Source organism: Azolla caroliniana, unplaced genomic scaffold (genome assembly GCF_043228905.1).
Source record: "Azolla caroliniana isolate FFs.n. ecotype wild unplaced genomic scaffold, voAzoCaro1.0.p SCAF_33, whole genome shotgun sequence".
NCBI classification, from domain to species: Eukaryota; Viridiplantae; Streptophyta; class Polypodiopsida; order Salviniales; family Salviniaceae; genus Azolla; species Azolla caroliniana.
In genome coordinates, this window is record NW_028230468.1 from 97,997 (window position 1) to 116,343 (window position 18,347).

Sequence of the window (18,347 nt, forward strand, 5' to 3'; positions counted from 1 at the left end):
TTTGTACCATGCATGTCTAGAAATTTTACATGGGATAAAGTTTAGTATAACTTTAAAATTCATAATACGCTAGTATAATGATAAGGCTTAACATTATTAACATGGAGGTGCAAGGTTCGAATCTTGCCCTATGCATGTAATATATATATTTTTATACTTTCTTCTATTTACAAATATGTCTCTTCATCCGATGAGAGACTCTCACCGGCCTTCTTCATCCGGCTCTTTTCGGTTCTGCTTCATCCGGTGCTTGCTAGTTTTCTTTGTCCGGTTCTTACCGAGACCTCCTTACCGATGTCTTCGTCCGTTTCTCACCAACTCTCACCAGCCTTCTTCATCCGGCTCTTGCCGGGTCTCCTTACCGGTTTCGGTCCTTACCGGTTCCTTCTTTCGGTTCTCACCAGGTACTCCACCGGAGAGACCAAAACTGTAATTTTTCACGTAGTGTGCGAATTACACTACGACAACGCACGTGGTTTTCTTCAACCAATAGCATTGATTGGAGCTTGAAGAAGGAGGGAGATTTCTCTCGTGCTAGAATGGCGGTTCTCATTGCGCCAAACCGTGGTGCGAGGCCACCGAGGCATATTTGCACCATCTCATCATCATCTATACTTATGCTTATTGAGTTGAGCAAGTCGCAAAGCTCCTTGATCTTCAAGGTGTATGGCGTGATGGACATGTCCCTTTGTTGAATGTTGTTCAACTCTTGGCGGAGTTGAAGCTTTCTCGCGGTCGTGTTGGCGGCGAAAATATTTCGTAGATTTTCCCACGCTTCCTTTGGCGTCTTAGCTTCTCGAATGTAACCGAGCATGTGGTCGTGAACACATGTCGCCAAACAATACATCACGCGGCTTGCGGCTTGCTCCCATGTCGCGTATCTGGGAGCCGCTTCGGCGGGTCGGTCTTCATGCGCTCCTTTGATGTAGCTCCAATAGCCTTGTCCGACAAAGTATTGGTGCATCTTGTACTCCCAAGATGCGAAGTTGTTTCGATCCAACTTCTCGGTAGGGAGAGCGCTCCCCATTTGAGTATTCATTATGTCGATTCTTCTTCTTCTTCTTCTTCTCTCTTCGAATGCAAGCTATGTAGCGAAGCTACAGTAGCTATGAGCCGGTTCTTGGTCGTCGGCGTAGAGCACAACACACGATCACGATGAGGTGAATGGGCTAGATCGAGCTACCAAATCACTCTGATACCATGTAAAGAATCAAGAGATGGATTCTTGTGAAGCGGAATAGGTGTGAACTCTGTGTGTGTGTGTGTGTGTGTGTGTGTGTGTGTGTATGAGATAGAGAGAGAGAGACATAGTATACGCAAGGTTAAGTATATTAACAAAGGAGGAAGATTCAACATAATACAAGGTGGGAGGAGGGTGTTTTATGTAGTCACCCTCTCTCTTCATTAACTACAAGACTCATGGAGCATGGGGAATGTGAAAGCTCATAAGTTATGTGTCATAGAATATGATTCTATGACTCATACTAAATGCTAGAATACAAAGTGGTGACATAATGGTGACTCTTGACCGTTGGAGTGTCTCTTCACTCTCAAGGTGAGTTCACACACTAGACCAAGTTGAGCTTGATTCTCAACAATCCGTTTACATCCTCAATCGGAGCTACACAATGGCACTTCAAGGGAAAACACCCCAATAAGCTTATTCAAGCAATAAACCTTCAGAACCTTTGGGTGTACGTGCTACGCACATGTTCCAGATGTGAGCAGAAAGAGGTTGGATGCTAAAAGCAAGAAGTGTATCTTTCTTGGATATAGTGAAGAGTCAAAGGCCTATCGACTCTACGATCCAGAGGCAAGAAAGATGTTGACGAGCCACGATGTGGAATGACCACAACTAGTTGAGAACAACGATTCTCAAGTTATCTCATCAATCGAAGAAGTATTCCCCCCAATCCCGACCCACTATCCAGAAAAGGAAGCCAAAGCATTTGGTGGTAATGGCTAGCTAGTTCAGCCTATGTGAATGCCACGTGTAAAGAAAATACCTAAGTGGGCTCAACAACTCTTTGATGACCATACTCCTAAAGTTGAGTTTCTTGAAACTTCAACTAATGGATTACGAAGATCAAGAAGAATACAGGAGCAAGGGAGAACCTCTGACCACATTGTCAACATGGCTGTGATGGTGGACATCATAGGCTTAGTGAGTGAGCCGACCTCGGTGGAGGAAGCCATGGCTGACCCGAAGTGGGGAGAGGCGATGATATCAGAATACGATATCATCATGAAAAATGACACGTGGGAGTGGGTAGAGAGGCCAACAAAGAGGAACGTGATAGGCACCAAGTGGGTGTGGAAAGTAAAGTATAAAGTTGATGGTTCTTTGGAGAAATTTAAGGCTAGGCTAGTAGCACAAGGATACTCCCAAATTGAAGGGTTCGATGTACAGGAAACATTTGCCCCGACAACTTATATGACAACAATTTGAATGGTCATAACGTTGGCTGCTTCAAGAGGATGGCCGATTTATCAAATGGATGTGTGCGAGCGCATGGGTGAACTACCATTGTGAGCTACTCTCATATGTAATAGAAGTTTTGTTTTCATATATCCATCTTTGTGGTTGTAACTCTATATACCTATCTAATCGATTCTCAATATTCCCAAAATATATGCCTATGTACTAGGCTAGATTCGTAGGCCTCTAACGGCCTACCAGTTCCAATCCGGCCCGTCTCTCCGATCCAGCTCTTGGTTCTGGATACCTATCCGGTTTATTCAGCCGATCCGGATCCGGTTGAGCTTGTCCGCTCAACAATGCATTATCGTGACGCTCGTATCTAGCACCTCACCTCGGTGATCCAACATTCGATAATCAAAAGCAAGTAATCTTGGGACCAACACGATTGCAAGCAACGTGGATTTTTGACACTCCATTGGATTCCCGCATTATCGATACCATACATGAAGACTTGAAGCTAGACGTTTTTGCTCAAGCCATTCTAGTGCAAATTGATCCCTCTCGGGCATCTTGTTCACAATCGCAACAACCAGGTACAGACTATTGACAATTTGAATGTCATGATGGATTACTATTTTTTAAGAAACTCTTGTATGTTCCCAATGGTTCTTGTCACCTTCGAGTAGTCCAAAATTGTCATGACACATATACAACCAGACATTTTGATAGTACTAAAACGTTGGCTTTAGTACAACGATAATTTTGGTTACCTTATATACGACGATTTATCGAAGACTATGTTCAGACATGTGATACATGCTGCAGAGCAAAGATGACAAGACATCATCCATATGGTTTATTGCCACCATTACTAATTCCAAGCAAGCCGTGGCAGTCCAGTTCTTTAGATTTTATCATAGATCTTCCAGTTTCAAATGGATTTGATGAGATCTTAACAATAGTAGATCAATATACTAAGGTGTCACATTTCCTCCCTTGTACTAAGGAAATTACTAGTGAAGAAACTGCCGAAATTGTTATGAGTGAGGTATTTCGGCATCATGGCCTCCCAGATAATATCAGAACATGCCGCCAAACGATTCGTCCATTTTCTGTGTCGATTTTGCTCTGATACCAATTGTTGAGAACACGACGTTCCTTATGTCCGACGCTCGGCCACAACCGAGATTCTTTTCATACACAGAAAAAACAGGTAATGTAACGCGACACAAAGAGGAGAAATGGTACACAGGAGGTTTGCGTGGAAAACCCCAAAATAAGGGAAAAACCACGGCAGCCCACAGGGCTGCAAACTGTCACTATGTAGGAATATACAACAGTGAGATCACTGAGGCAACGACCTCGTGCTCTCAGATCTTCGCCATAGGCGGCGGTTACAACAGAGGCAACGACCTCGTCTCTCTCTCACTCTCTCTCAGTACAGTTACGCACTCTTCTCTATCTTCTTGCACCAACAACGAAGAATAACAACAACTTCCACAAAAAAGTTTGCCCTAAGTCATATTTATACTAATATGACTTTTCGGCTATTTACAAATGTAGCCTCGATGGGCTCTCAGAAACATATTTACGAATATGTCTCTTCCTCCGGTTCATACCGGGCCTACACCATCCGGCTCTCCGCAGTCGGGTACTCCCCATCCGGTCCATACCGTTTCAGCCTCGGCCGAGTTTGTTCGTCGGCACTGTTCTTCTCCCTTCCCATCCGGAGGGACCTGTCTCCCAACATCAATGACCTCCTCAATTCGTCTCGAAAATCAGGAAGCATCTCTTCAAAATACTAAAAGTCACTTGTGACCTCTCCTCCGGCTATCACCCTCAAACAGACGGACAAGTAGAACGAACAAATCAAACGTTGGAACAGACGGACTGAACTGAACTATTGCCGATAGTTAAAAGCTAGGTTAGACATGAGAGACGCGGGCCAAAGCTGCACACACTTTTTGGGGATAATGATACGATGGTGCAAATTTCCCACGAAAGTCAAAGCCATGCTTGTAGTGTCGGTTGCCACGACTCCCTCAACTCCCCTACTTAGTAGTACATATTTGGTTGCAAATAGACACGAGCCAATTGCATGTCCCCGCGTGTTATGATATATATATTATATGTATATAGCCTGTAGGACATGGAACAACCAACCCGATGGGGATAGATTTTAGTCCAGGCCTTCTGAAATGGAGTAACCATGGTTAGGCATATTAACTAGGCAGGCGTGTGACTGATTAAAAGTCAGAGAGGGAGGAGGGCGAGGGAAAATTTTGGAGCGAAACATTGAAAATGAAGATGTAACTACTAACAAGGCAAAATCTTAAAAACAAAAAGTTTGAAATTTAGAAAAACAAGGCCGCCCTCCCTCCCTTTTACTTCTATTTCTGAGAAGCCATAGCCATAGCCATAGCCATAGCCATAGCCACCACTCTCTCTCAACGATACATTTAGGGTTCAGCATCAGAGGGTGAAGATTTTCTTCACAGGGGTCGGTGATCGTGACGACGGTGGGTTCTGCAAAAGCTTTCCCTCTAGTTCAGCCATGTCTTCTTCTTCTTCTGCACTTGAAAACGTTGATCCTAATATTATGACAGTGGAAGCTTCTACCCTTCCCACTAAATCGGCAAAGAAGGGTCCTAGATCTAGAAGGAGACAAAAGAGCGGAGATGAGATACCTATTCCTGATTCTTTTCTAGAGATGCAACATGTACAAAAGAAATCAGAAGTTGGTGATGGTTATAACTTGATAAGTTCAGCGAAATCAGAGCCGGGGGACACTTGCTCTAATGATGTTCGTAAGTCTGCTAAGAGAACAGGATCCAAGCGCAAGCGGAATCACATCATTGCTTCTGATCTTGATGCAGAAGAAAGATGTTCTCTCATCAATCAGTTCCAGTCAGAGATTGATTCTCTTCTTTACTTCTTTCGTGAAGATGAAGGAAAGGCGGAGTCTAACACTGAGTCGCGTCCTAGGAGCACTTTACCTATGCTCAAGCAAAGAGCAGAAATAGCTAGTCTCGTCGAAGGCAGCAGCCTTCCATTCTCGAAGCTTGTGACGGAAATCTATGGAAAACTTAGTACTAGGGTCACTGATCCCGAATCAAGCTTTTCAATGACGTTGTGTACGTTGAGGGGTAGCATCCTTTCGATTGGAGAGCGCGTCATGTTTGGTATTCTGAATCCCGATGCAGATGTACTAGAAGATGATTCTGAACGCTGTTTATGGTGCTGGGAGGTATACCATTAAGCCACTACTTGAGTCATCCTCTTATGTCTGGTTTCGTCCTATATATCATTTGGCCTCCTAAAAGACGTTGCTACACCTTTCATTCATTCTTCCGTACTTTCTATATCTTAATGATCTAGTTTCACGCTTGATAAATTGCTTCGTCTATAATAATTTGCTGTTTCTTTTCGTCTCTGAAATGATAGATCACATTGGTTTCTATAATGTTTTTACACATTAAACTTATATTAAGAACATGTTTCTCTTCTTTCTGTTTCTGTGCTTAGGTGAGGGATGTAAAACTGTTTCCGGAGTCACAGCGTAGCTTGATCATGGGCAGACGGCTAAAACGGAAGAAGATTGGAGAGCGTATATCTGCTCTTTCAGGTATAGTATGGTTATCTTGACACACAATATACATCAATTCACGTTTACATCATTTTCAGACGTGGCTGCTTGCACAGTGGGTTTGATTCTATTGCTGTTTATCTCCTCGTACAACAATGTATCAAAGAAACTGAGTACTGATTAAGATGAAGTATTTGATTAGAGCATTCATTCTAAAGATAGACTTATCTATGATTATGCAGCAATTAGCACCATCCTTGCGTTAGATATTGATGATGATGGCAAAGAGCAGCACTCTGTAATGGTTTCAAAGGCTGAGGAGACTCTTGCAAAAACTGATGACGAAGCTTCAATACGCAACTCTGTGAGACAGTGGGAGCAGAAGAAGTCTACTACTATAAGGTATGAATATGTTTAGTGCTATTATGTATCGTGTTGTAGTAATCTGAGCTAGTAGTTATCCTGTGCTGTTCATCTCATCTGTAGTGCTGGCAAAGAGGTTAAAATAAAGGAGAAAGAGGTCCTGAAAGAGAAACGAGAAATGGAGAAAAAGCAGAAACGATTGCAGAAGGATGAAGAGAGGAAGAGATTGCAGCAGGTTAGTAATAATTAACAAGACGTGGTCCTCTGTAACATTATTGATCATGTGTAAGGGTAAAAATAAATCAAAATTTATCCTTGCTTCCTCTGAAGGAGAAGGAAAGAGAGAAACTTGCAAAGGAGGCCAATAGGCGTTCGCTGAAGGAGGTAGACAATTTTATTATTATTTTGAGATATGAATTTTTTGTGAAAGCAGACAAGATATTAATAGTATGTAGCTTTGGCATGGTACAGGAAAAAGAACTAAGAAGACAACAAGAAGAAGCCGAAAAAGAATCTAAAATGAGGGAGGCTGCAGTGAAAAAGCAATCTGCATTGTTGAAACAAGCTAATTTGATGGGCCGATTCCTTCATAGCTTAAAAAAAGATCATAAAGATGTCATGCCCCTGTTTTGCCAAGGTGTTGATGTGGCTCATGATCAACTTCAAGACACTCATGACAATAGTGAACATGACGAGTTTATACAGAAGATGGATCACGAAATGCTCAACAATGGTCAAACTGTTGAAAGTCTCTTCAAGTAAACAGAAATCTAATGAATGATAGTTGTCTACTTTTTGTGGTTTTGATTGTGATGAATGGATACATGGATTTTTTTCATCAAGTGCCTCAAGATTCTTATGTATGTCAATATTTCAGCTCTCACAAGGAATCATGGAGGGCAATGATATTCTCACAAGAGCTAAAGAAAAGGTGGGGGGAAAGGAGGCTTCCGAAAATCTGTTCATCTGCTCACAATACTCAAATTAGCTCTGGATCTAAAAGATCTCGGAAGGAATTTGAAGATGAGAATGGGTGGGCAAGTGTGGAGAAAGCAGACCATGAGTGGTGTGAGTCGGTGGTGTCACATGCTGTGGTAGATGATAATTTGCAGTGTCAGCTAAAGCCCTTGTTTTTGAGTAAAAGAAGGAAACTTTTACAGTTTGATAAGAGTTACAGACCGGCATATTATGGCTCATTCTCGAAAATGAGGTTTGGATTTTGATCATGTAAAGTAGCAAGTCTGATTTCATTAGCTTTGACAGTGGGAATTTGTTACATATTTGTTATCTGTCTGAATGCAGTGCAATTGTAAGGCCGAGGAACCCATTAAGGATGGATCCTGCTCTTGATTATGAAAATGACAGCGATGAAGAATGGGAAGAGGTATTTTGACTGATGAATATCCAAATTACCAACAAATGCAGATAGGAGATTTACTTTTTTATCTAGCAGCAAAGAATACTATTGTTTCCAGAAGCCTAGATTAAAAAGTGATTGGCTAGTCTTAAGATGGATCAAACATCGTTAGTGCTAAATATGATTTTAAAGGCCTAGTGATCAGCTTGTTGTGTACAATTTTTTGTAAAGACGATAAGTTTGAAATCCTCCTAAAAGTACATACATGTTTCTCTTATGGTATGATAGACAGGATGTTGTTTCACTTTGTGCTTGCATGAACTCCCTTGTTTTTGTTTTGCTTTGAAATCCGTCATGAACGTGTCTTATGTTTTTGATGTATTATCTTGCAGGAAGATCCTGGTGAAAGCCTCTCAGATTGTGATAAAGATGATGACGATGAGAAGTGTGATGCTGATGAGGATGATGAAGTGGCAGATGGGTTTGTTGTACCAGATGGTTATCTTTCTGAGAGTGAGGTAAACCGCATGTTTCCAACTCAATGGAATCAAATGGTGGATCACATGTACTTACTTCCTGAGCTATTTTGTCATGTTTCTGTTTTACAGAAAGCTCATGGTAATGATAGTGACTATGGGAGTGATATAGAATCTTTCTCTCTCGATAAAGCCACTCAAGATGCACGTGTTTCCATCTTGTCATGTGACAATGACATTGATCAAGGGATATCTAAATTTGCTAGGCAATGTAAAGCCCTACTACATTTAACAGAGCAAGGGTTGAAATGCAACCGTCCGTACATCATTTCTAACTTCCATACGAAACCATTGAATGTGGCTTTAAAATCTGTTGATCGTCTTTGCTTGGAAGCATTACAAATCTGTTCACTCACTGAAGTTCCTGTCAAGACACCTGACAATTCTCAATTGGAAAGAAATCAAGGCGTAGAAGATGTTATGAAGCCTGATAAACAGAAAAGCAAGAGTATGCTTACTGATTCAGCAATCCGAGAAATGGTCAGATTTAACAATTTAAATGATTTTGAAAAACACCTTTGTTATGTTCATTCCAGTTTAAAACAAAGGTAGAAAAATAAAGCTTGTTGACTTTTTGATGGTGTATGTAGGCTGAAACTTTAATGTCATCTCCACATCGCCATGGATTGAAAAGGCTAGTGATTTCATTTTCAATCAAGTTTCCTTTGGTTTCAAGGTTCCAACTGAAGAGCAAAATCAAGCAGATAGCTGATTTTGTTGATAATCACTGGAAGGTAAAATCATTATTTTCATGATCACTTTTTTCTATCTTCTGTGGTTAACTAATCTACAAGATTATCTTCCTGATCAGGTCAAGAAAGAGGTTATCGATCAACTTGGGCTGACTTTTCCTAGTGTTCAAGGTATTGTCTATGTATGTTTATCATTGGCATCCGCAAATGGAGTGTCTAAGATATTAGTGTTTTAATATCTTTTAGTAACATTGGACGTCTTAAGATATTGATGGTAAATTATTTCTTTGGTCTCTCTTCAGTCCTTCCAAGCATTCCTGAGTCTCCCATGGTGAAGAAGAGTACCCCCATGCGACTCAAACCTATCACCAAGTTCTTTTCCAAGAGATGTCTACCTCCTGAGACTGCTGGATTAGAGGACCCTTCCCCCCACAAGAAGAAAGAAAAAGGAAGCTATGAGAACGGGATACCAATTGTGAATGCATAGAAGAAGGTGAAGAGAATTTTTCCTGAAACACGAACACTGTTTATAGAATATATATTCTAGACCCTGTTAAATATTCACATAAACCTGTGCACAAAGTGGTGTTTTTTAGGGTTTGATTTGTGATTTGTTGTTGAGAAAGAGATAAAAGGAGATTGATTGATGCTTAGTTGGTCAAAGGTGGATGTGGAGAAAATGGCGAGATGAGTGGGTATCCAGTACTCGCATGTAATTCTTGTACTATCCATCGTTTCAAACAACTTCTTGCTTTTGAATAAGTATTTCCGCAGCTGTTTTTAACATTATTTCAGTAATAAGATAAATTAGAGTCTCTAGGGGAGGGTATAAGGAAACGTAAAGGGAGACCAATCAGATGTATGACTCAGTTGGCATCTAGCAAGTTATATATGAGCCTGGGCTCTTTTGTGTGTAACTGCAGTATGAACTCTAGAAAATAATACAAGCTCTTTTGTTAATAACTAGATAGTCATTACACCATGTACCTCCATTGTTACCCCAAAAAGCATGATGGTGAAGAAAATAAGACAGGTGATTGATATTTGGAAACCAAAATGAAACTGGTACTTCAGAATATCTGAGAAAATTGTAGAGCTAGATTGTGTTTAATCAATAGGTAAAAAAATAGACTTTGAATGTGTAGATGTGCTGCTCAAGAACTCGGCAAAGGAATTCTCAAGTGTAAGATTATAGTGCAAGGACACATGTTGCCACAATGACAGGTTCACTCAAATTAGTGAGTTCTTTGAGAATGATGTAGACAACAATGATCATGTTGAGAACTAAACAAACTCAGAAAGTACAAACTAAACAAACTCAGCAAGTAAAGCATAAACATGAAAGAAGTTAGAGATTTCCACCAATACATCTCTCGAGAAACACTGATGTGTCACCCAAAGTTAGCTCTAACCTTGAGCTAGATTCAAGTGTGAGATTTATATGAAGACATGTGAGACCAATCATTGATAATGACGACTTCATTCAAATTAGTAAGTTGGTTATCTAACACAACTCTAGTGGCACCAATTGGGTGCAACCTTTTTAACCAAATTGTAGTTAGGTCATGACACTCCTAGAATGAACTTCACTATTGTAGATCTAACCAACTTTGGGCCCTCATCCATTATTGGATATACAAAATTTGATTATGCTACTTGTTTTGACGTCAGAAATTCATCATCATTGTACATTTTTCAGTTTATGGGAGTTATATCTTGGACATCTCGCTTCCAAGAGTGTATGCTTGTGTCTACTACATAGGCGAAGTATGTTGCAACCAATGAAGCATGTATGATGTGAGGAAGTTATACGGCGTTCTAGATTAGCTTGTGACATGGGTATACCTCAGCTTGTTCCCATATTATTTTGTGATAGTATTAGAGTGACATTGAATTGGCCAAAAGCCTAGTATACCATGCAAAGACGAAGCACATAGATGTGCGATACCACTTCATTTGAGGATGTATAGTTGGCTACATTAATCTTTAGAAGGTTGTTTCTCAAGAAAATGCTGTACATAGATTGACCAAAGCTTTATCCCATTATGTGTTGGAGCATTGTTGTCACTTGATGGGAGCTACTTTGTTCGTCATCTTACACAATTGTTTTACATGTATTGTGTAACATATCAAGTAGGATGTGTAGGTATTGTACAATCTTCCCATCAGCTTTGTTGATTCTTTTTTTGGCCTTTAGTTGGAGATTGATACATAGTGAGAAAGGCCAAAAAAGTAATTATCTCTATTTATCAATAAGAATGGTTTTTGTGTGTGCTTGACAAAACATTGTGTGTTCTCTTTGTCAGTGATGCTTCTTTCTTTGTTGCCCATTTTATGGTTTAGGTTAAGGGTTTCCTAACCCTAAATCCAAAACCCTCTTTGTTGCTCATTTTTCTCTACAGGCACAAAACAATGCTTGATTGCTTCTCACTCACCCTCCAATAGATTTGATAGGCAACGTTATTGAATGAGGAGTTGAACTTCACAATTGTTGGAGTGACATCCGCCCAAGCAAGGATATCTAACTTGACATGTTTTTTTAAGTACCCTCAAAGTCACCTTGAGTGTGTCAAGGATGGTGTTGTAGGGTTTAGGATCATTGCATCCACAAGTGTGTCATCATTATGTGGTCTTGTCACAACTCTAGGCATGACTAAATTCCGGAACCATATAGTGGCTTGAATATTTATCATCTTAAAAGAATGTGGATAAGAACTTGTGAAGGTTGGAATACATAGTATGAAACAAGAATAATAGTTCATGGTCATGTTAATATTGATTGATTGTTTATTATGATTAATCAATAATTACTTTAAAATGCTATATTTGAGTAATGCAAGAAAATCATGGCCTTTAGAACTATGTGCACCAAGTTTCATATACCTCCAATCCATGTGGCGAATAGTAGTTGCAATGCCTATCCAATAGGCCTTGTTGGGTGTATTGATGCACAACAACGTAAATTGATTGAAGAGAAGATAGATCTTGGTTTTGGTTGTAGGATAACATTCTTGTCTTTCATTTTGTCAAGGATTGGGATTGGCTTTAGTGCACAATAATGGAATGTGACAATGGTATCAAATAATCATCCTTTGGTATAGGGCTCTTAGAGTGTGTGGTGACATTGGCACTCTATTATGGCTATAGTGCATGTCTTTGACCAAGTCACTCTTTGGCAACTTGGGTCATAGAGAAGAACTCGTTCATGCTCATAAATGTGACTCCTACATTCCTATAGAAATCTACAATTTCAACTTTCCCTCATGATAGGTTAAAGACAACTTGTTGATGGGTATTGCAATATGCACGTATTGAAGATCATGGCCATGTTCTTTCCAAGGTTTTCCATGAGCCCTTTTCACAGCAAAACTATCTAAGTCATTGAGATGTTACCTTGTCACCTCCATGTATAACGTAGTCCACTCATTGGACCATTACATTTATTGGGCAAAGTCAAATATTGAGATCACTGTTAAGATAATGTTCCAAAGCTAAGGATGACATTGGATAAAACTAGCTTAAAAAGAATTCGGTTGAGTTTCTTTTGCTCATCTGCTATGGTATGGTAAGAGTACAATGATAATAAAATAGATATTATACAAGGATCCTAAAGATTTTATTTATATCAGTAAAATACAAGCACCATAGCATTTGTTGAATTTTCAGGAGTGAGATACAATGCGAAAACCAATAGCCATAATACAAAAGGTTACATAAAGAAATATTTTCTATCCCAGAACCAGTTATGTAGAGCATCCATTACATAAACGTTGGCAATCTTGCAGCTTTCCTGTTTCTTAATCAACCCCATGGACTGCATCCAAGCAGGAAACTCATCACCTCACTTCAAAGGTCCACTGTCATATCCAACGTTCATGCTTTGGTGTTTTTAAATAAGCTACCTAGTATCAGTAAGTCGTCTATTTCTTAATCATCCCCGTAGACTCCATCCAACCAATAAACTCATCAATACCTTGCTTCAAGGGTCTGCTCTCATATCCAAGTTCACGCTTTGCTTTTTCATGAGAATAACACCATTGTTTATTAAAAGTTCGGACCATCTACAAGGAAAAAGAGGTTTGCTAGCATCAGTAAGTCAAAACACCATTAAATAAATGCCTGCAATCATATTATGCAATGAGATAAAAAAGAGTGCCTATGCATGCCGTCCAACCCTTCTGGACGATTCACAAGCACAAAGATATTAAAATCTCAGATTTCATTTAAAATTTGAATTTTGGCACATTTAAAAAATAATCCGAACACATTCACATGTCACTGTCTCAAACTGTATAACTCTACACCTTGCTTTTGTGAATCCATAAGTGCAATTAATGTGTAAATCATTCGGCTCTCTAGAATCCATCAAATGTAGACAGACATAGACATACATTTGCCATATATTATACTGACAAAGTATCTGGGATTCTGATTACTACACTGATGTTATGTCAGTTAAATATTGAATGGCCATTTGGTTAGCCATGGTCTAGATAGTGCAGTCTAGACAGAGAAAACATTAAACTGTACAAACAATCGTGTTTCTCTTATTCCTTCTTGTTCTTGGACTTGTCGTCTTAGGCAGCATGAACAAGCCTCTCGCTTGCAAGCTGCACAACCACTTCCCAAAGTACAATTTGTTTCGTTAAATTGGTGAATTTCTTCACTCATGGGCCTCAACTAGTTTGGATTGAAACATTTTACCTTTGGTTTCTTTTTTCTAATTGTTCTGCATATGTATGATAAATTGATGCTTAAAATGTTTACATCCAGCTTATTTTATGCTCAAGTATACATAACTTCCTAACTTTCAGTAAGAAGCTTTCTGTCATAAAGTTTCAGAACTGTCTCTGTCAATACCTTGCACACTTCTACCATTTTCCAAAATATAGAGTTTGAATCTTCTTGGTTTTCACTCACTCTTACGATGCAATCAACATAAGATCTATAGAATCCATGTCATTGAAGTCCATCCCATCCTCACTTCCACATCAAAGCCTATTATGTTTCATATCTTCTGTTTGTCACTAATTCACGTACAAAATGAAGCAACCATTTCTGAATAGTCAGATACATACCGGATAACTTATAATTGGTGTGTAACCTGTGAGCCGTGCCCAAAACACTGAAATCCAACCAACCAATTTCAAAGACCATGTAGGAACTTGGAAATTGAAGGGCTTTCTTCCTCTTCTAGAATCTACAAGGGCCAAGAGCTCAATGAAGGAAACATTATCTCCCGTAAGAAGATATCGCTCCCCTTGTTTGCCATTTTTTATTGCTGCTAGACAACCTTCTGCAACATCATCCACATGAACGAAGGAAAATTTATTTTCCAAGGTTCCTATTTTACCAGGCAAGAGTCCATAACAGCGTAGAATGATCTGCAAGTAAAGACAAAAACAATAATGAATTGTTTCATTTCTACTGTGATTAGCATCACTGAAGTCTGCAATTCTCCAGTTCTCGAAGGTGCTGAAGTGAAATGACAACAGAAAAAGCCTGATGTACATATATAATATATATTATGATTTATATTATATTATGTATAATATATCAGAAACTTTAGAGAAAAAAAATCCATTATATATAAGGAAATCTCTGAAAAGAGTACAAACTATATATAATTTTCAAGAAAGTTGCAACCTAAACGATAAGAGGGAAATGATATAAAGTTTATAGTAACTAGTCAGATCCGTTTAAAGAGGGGCATCTGAAATGCTGCAGTAAGGTGTTTCATACTTATTATGACTTATATTATATCATGTATAATATATCAGAAACTTTGGACAAAAAGATCCATTACATATAAGGAAATTCTATGAAAAGAGTACAAATTTTATATGGTTTTCAAGGAAGTTGCAACCTAAACGATAGAGGGAAATGATATGATGTTTTTGGTAACTTGTCAGATCTGCTTAAAGAGGGGCATCTGAAATGCTGCAGTAAGGTGTTTCATATTTCATCATACTTGCAACGAGTTTCATAGTGCCACTTAATGTGCTATAATGTAGCTACTAATGGATTGCTACCATTGATCTGAACTTTGAACAATCATGCATTTTAAAACATAATACGCAGAAGGAATGATTTCGACATATACCTGAATTTGTCTTTCTTTCCCACAAATGCCCTTGGTTAACCCCCGAAAATAAATAGATTAGAATTTTGGCATTAAAAGAGTCAAATATGACCTATGACCTATCAACTAGGGGAACAGTGCAGGCTTACTGGCATTTAGGTAAATAAGTAGAAGAGCTTTGCAACTAAAGCTAGCTGTGTCACCAATCAGTTATGACTCAAAACTAGCGTGCTAACAACCCATGATGTAAATGTTAATTACCCAATTGACCTGTGTGTTCCCTAAGATAGAGGTAATTAAGATAATATTACAGGAGCTGCACCATGTTCATGCCAAATGAGATACTGGCAATGCCTTCGTAAGGAAATAAAAGTCAAACCACCATGATGATAAGGAAACTTACAAGGGAAACCAAAGAATTTCCTTCTGTAACTTTTCCAGGGCCATAAACAACTCCAGGATATACAAGTACAACTGGCAAACCCTTTTCAGCTTCCTGTAATACAATAGTGTCTGCTAAAGTCTTTGATCTTTCATACTCTGAGCAGAAATTAACACCTCGATGTGTCTGCATAGACACACAAGTAAGAAAATCTAATTCAATAATCATGTCATTTATAATAAAAAATTTGCTCGAGTATCTTAGTAAGAAAAACCTGTAGTTCCCTCTGATCTATTATGAAAACCTAAGAGTAGCAGTTCCATGACTAATCTTTGACTAAACATATGCCACCTTGTAGATCATAACCGCTTTATAGAAACTATAATCTCATCTAAAAATGATCATTAGTCTCTAGTCTGATAAAAGCATTAACTTGGGCTTAAAAAGGCTTAGGGTTTATTAAAAATACAATGCTTTTGCAAGTACTAGAAAAAAATGACATTTTACCTGACTTTCATTGACCACATTTCCATCTGAAGGACCCAATGCAAAAAAGGATGAGACATAAATAAGCTTTTTAATTGTGGGCATCTGCTTTACTGCATGTATAACGTTCTTGACTCCATTCACATTGACCTATGTTAAAAAAATTTCAACTGTGACCATATAAAGAAAATAATTTTTCTCAAGAGGTAACTCAAAAGTTATAGCTAGTGTATAATCAATAATAGCTTTCAACATCGATTTTAAGTAGTAGCCTTACAACAATCATTTTCTGTATCTGGCATCGAACAGCAGGGTCTACTGTTTTATCAAAGGAATACTAACTCTTGTGATCAATGGTTCCTGGTATTGCTGGACTTCCCTGTGCCTATTATCTAAAACCATGGTTTTTGGCAAAAAGTTTTGGCTCAAATGACAGAAACCATACGATTCAAATTTCTTAAAAGAAAATATGTTCGATGTTGCAATTCAAAATATTTACTGCATTATTCCGAGGAAACCAATCAATATCAAACAAATCATTCACAAATTATATTGAACAACATTGGGAGAAACTCAACATTCAATCAACACAATAATTTGAATGGTTTAATAGTCTATACCTACCATTCCTCCAACTTCCCATAACTCCATCTTATCAATGTCATTTCTCATCATGACATCTAGGATCTCAAGAATTGCTCAAATAGAAGAAATCTTAATGGTTAGATGATAATTAATGTCCTAAACCATCTTGGATGGCTGGATTACTGTAAAGGAAGAATGCATCAAAATATGTTGGAATTCATAAAAATGCGAGAAGATATAAATGATATATCATTCCATTCAATGTGCAGACACCTTTGGTTTACATATTTGTGTACCAGAAATGCTTCTTCCTTTGATATTAGTATAGGTTTCTCTTGACCAGAAAAGGAATGAATAATATTTACACCATTTCATTGATATCTAGTCTTATTTGCAAACAACTATACTTTTACCACCTGCAGGAAAACCATAAGGGTGAACTTTTCATGAATTAATCAATGATAATGTACATTATTTTACTGACGGAGAAACATGTTCAGCATCCAGTACTAACAGTGGTAGAGGTTCAAATAACGAGAGAGAGAGAGAGAGAGAGAGAGAGAGAGAGAGAGAGAGAGAGGGAGAGCATGTTCATGCACACGTGATATTGCATTGGATTTTTCATGGATGCATGCCTTAGGTACACAATGGTTTAAGAAAAGGAGGGAGACAGAGAAACGGCAATATGACAATCGATTTCTCATCAACGAATGTGCATCATTTTGTATCTTTCTTTCTTGCGTAAAATATACATACTCAAGAACAAAAACGAGGGAGGGAGGGAGGGAGGGAGAGAGACAGATCCGAACCATGAAGAACTTGGAAGAATCTGGGACCCATGGAGTAACGATGGCGGCGCAGTGAATGATGACAGAGCATCCATGGAAAGCTCGTATCAGCGATTGTAGGTCTGTGAGATCTCCATAGACCAGTTCCACGTTATGCAGTGGGAGGCAATGGAGATTGCTTGAAGGTCTCACAAGAGCTTTCACGTTACAATCTCCTCGCGACAGAAGGGCCTGGCAGATGCGACCTCCGAGAAACCCTGAAGCTCCCGTCACTAGTACTGTTTCTTTCTTTGCCGTCTTCTGATTCTGATTATCCTCCATGGCTAAATCGGCAGAAGGCTTCGTTTTCTTCTCTTTTCTGCGTTACCTTGACTGTTCCGTTCCAACTCCTCACGCGAAGCAGCGAGCGATGACTGTTCTCTTTCTTTAATTTCTGAAAATAAGAAAAGCCTGCGAGCCCTCTGCGTGCGTGCTTCTTGCATCAGCTTGCCCGCTTTCAATACTTTCTTCCAACCCCCCCACCAACCAAACATTAACTGCTACTTTCTTCCATCCATCGTCATGACTCATTACTTACTTCTTATTACTATGTAGTAGTAATGTACATATATGTACATACATACTGATACATCATCATCATGTACAACAATTTGGTTGATGGATTTGATTACTTTACATACATACTTCTAGGCTCTAGCTTTAACTCATTTTGGAGCTACATACATATACATATACATATACATATACAACGACTATTGTCACGTCCAGATTGTGTTAGTTGTGCATGCCTTCCTAGCATAGATAGTGAGTGGTCCTTGCTACTCTGAGCAAACCAAACCGAATGTGCATGAAATCGCACAATTTTCGACACAATTGCCAGATATCTATTTTTGGTCTTATAAACTCTTAAATGAGTCTAAAAACTAAATGCTCGTCGTGGTTGGGTGACACGAACCTTCTGATTGGTCTATATCAATTCCCTCATCGAGTTCGTCGTGGAGGAAAGCCATTTTTACATCTAGTTGAAGAAGCTCTACATCCTTGGTAGCTACTAGTTCAAGTAACAAT

At 38.9% G+C, this 18,347-nt stretch overlaps 2 protein-coding genes across 2 annotated transcripts; one reads left to right on the forward strand and one right to left on the reverse strand.

Moving 5' to 3' along the window:
- The first annotated feature begins 4,953 nt into the window (after positions 1-4,953).
- On the forward strand, positions 4,954-9,718 carry FAS1 (chromatin assembly factor-1 (FASCIATA1) (FAS1)). The gene is made up of 13 exons (XM_087337378.1): positions 4,954-5,669; positions 5,948-6,047; positions 6,251-6,395; positions 6,495-6,606; positions 6,702-6,755; positions 6,843-7,129; positions 7,249-7,581; positions 7,674-7,755; positions 8,121-8,246; positions 8,337-8,744; positions 8,855-8,998; positions 9,076-9,127; positions 9,259-9,718. The coding sequence occupies exons 1-13, from the start codon at positions 4,977-4,979 to the stop codon at positions 9,441-9,443; spliced, it is 2,721 nt and encodes a 906-aa protein (XP_087193504.1). The 5' UTR covers positions 4,954-4,976; the 3' UTR covers positions 9,444-9,718.
- A 2,815-nt stretch (positions 9,719-12,533) lies between these two features.
- Positions 12,534-17,654, reverse strand: FLDH (NAD(P)-binding Rossmann-fold superfamily protein). The gene is made up of 5 exons (XM_087337377.1): positions 17,301-17,654; positions 15,928-16,056; positions 15,442-15,606; positions 14,035-14,340; positions 12,534-13,017 (listed from the first exon to the last, which is right to left on the reverse strand). The coding sequence occupies exons 1-5, from the start codon at positions 17,598-17,600 to the stop codon at positions 12,877-12,879; spliced, it is 1,041 nt and encodes a 346-aa protein (XP_087193503.1). The 5' UTR covers positions 17,601-17,654; the 3' UTR covers positions 12,534-12,876.
- Between the last annotated feature and the right edge of the window lie 693 nt (positions 17,655-18,347).

Excerpts from the sequence above, each read along its gene's own strand:
- FAS1 (XM_087337378.1), top strand. The coding sequence starts at position 4,977 with ATGTCTTCTTCTTCTTCTGCACTTGAAAACGTTGATCCTAATATTATG. Across the intron at positions 6,607-6,701 it reads AGAGGAAGAGATTGCAGCAG|GAGAAGGAAAGAGAGAAACT; the intron begins GTTAGTAATAAT and ends CTTCCTCTGAAG. Across the intron at positions 7,756-8,120 it reads GCGATGAAGAATGGGAAGAG|GAAGATCCTGGTGAAAGCCT; the intron begins GTATTTTGACTG and ends ATTATCTTGCAG.
- FLDH (XM_087337377.1), bottom strand. The coding sequence starts at position 17,600 with ATGGAGGATAATCAGAATCAGAAGACGGCAAAGAAAGAAACAGTACTA. Across the intron at positions 15,607-15,927 it reads ATGTGGTCAATGAAAGTCAG|ACACATCGAGGTGTTAATTT; the intron begins GTAAAATGTCAT and ends GTGTCTATGCAG. Across the intron at positions 14,341-15,441 it reads GAAATTCTTTGGTTTCCCTT|ATCATTCTACGCTGTTATGG; the intron begins GTAAGTTTCCTT and ends CTTTACTTGCAG.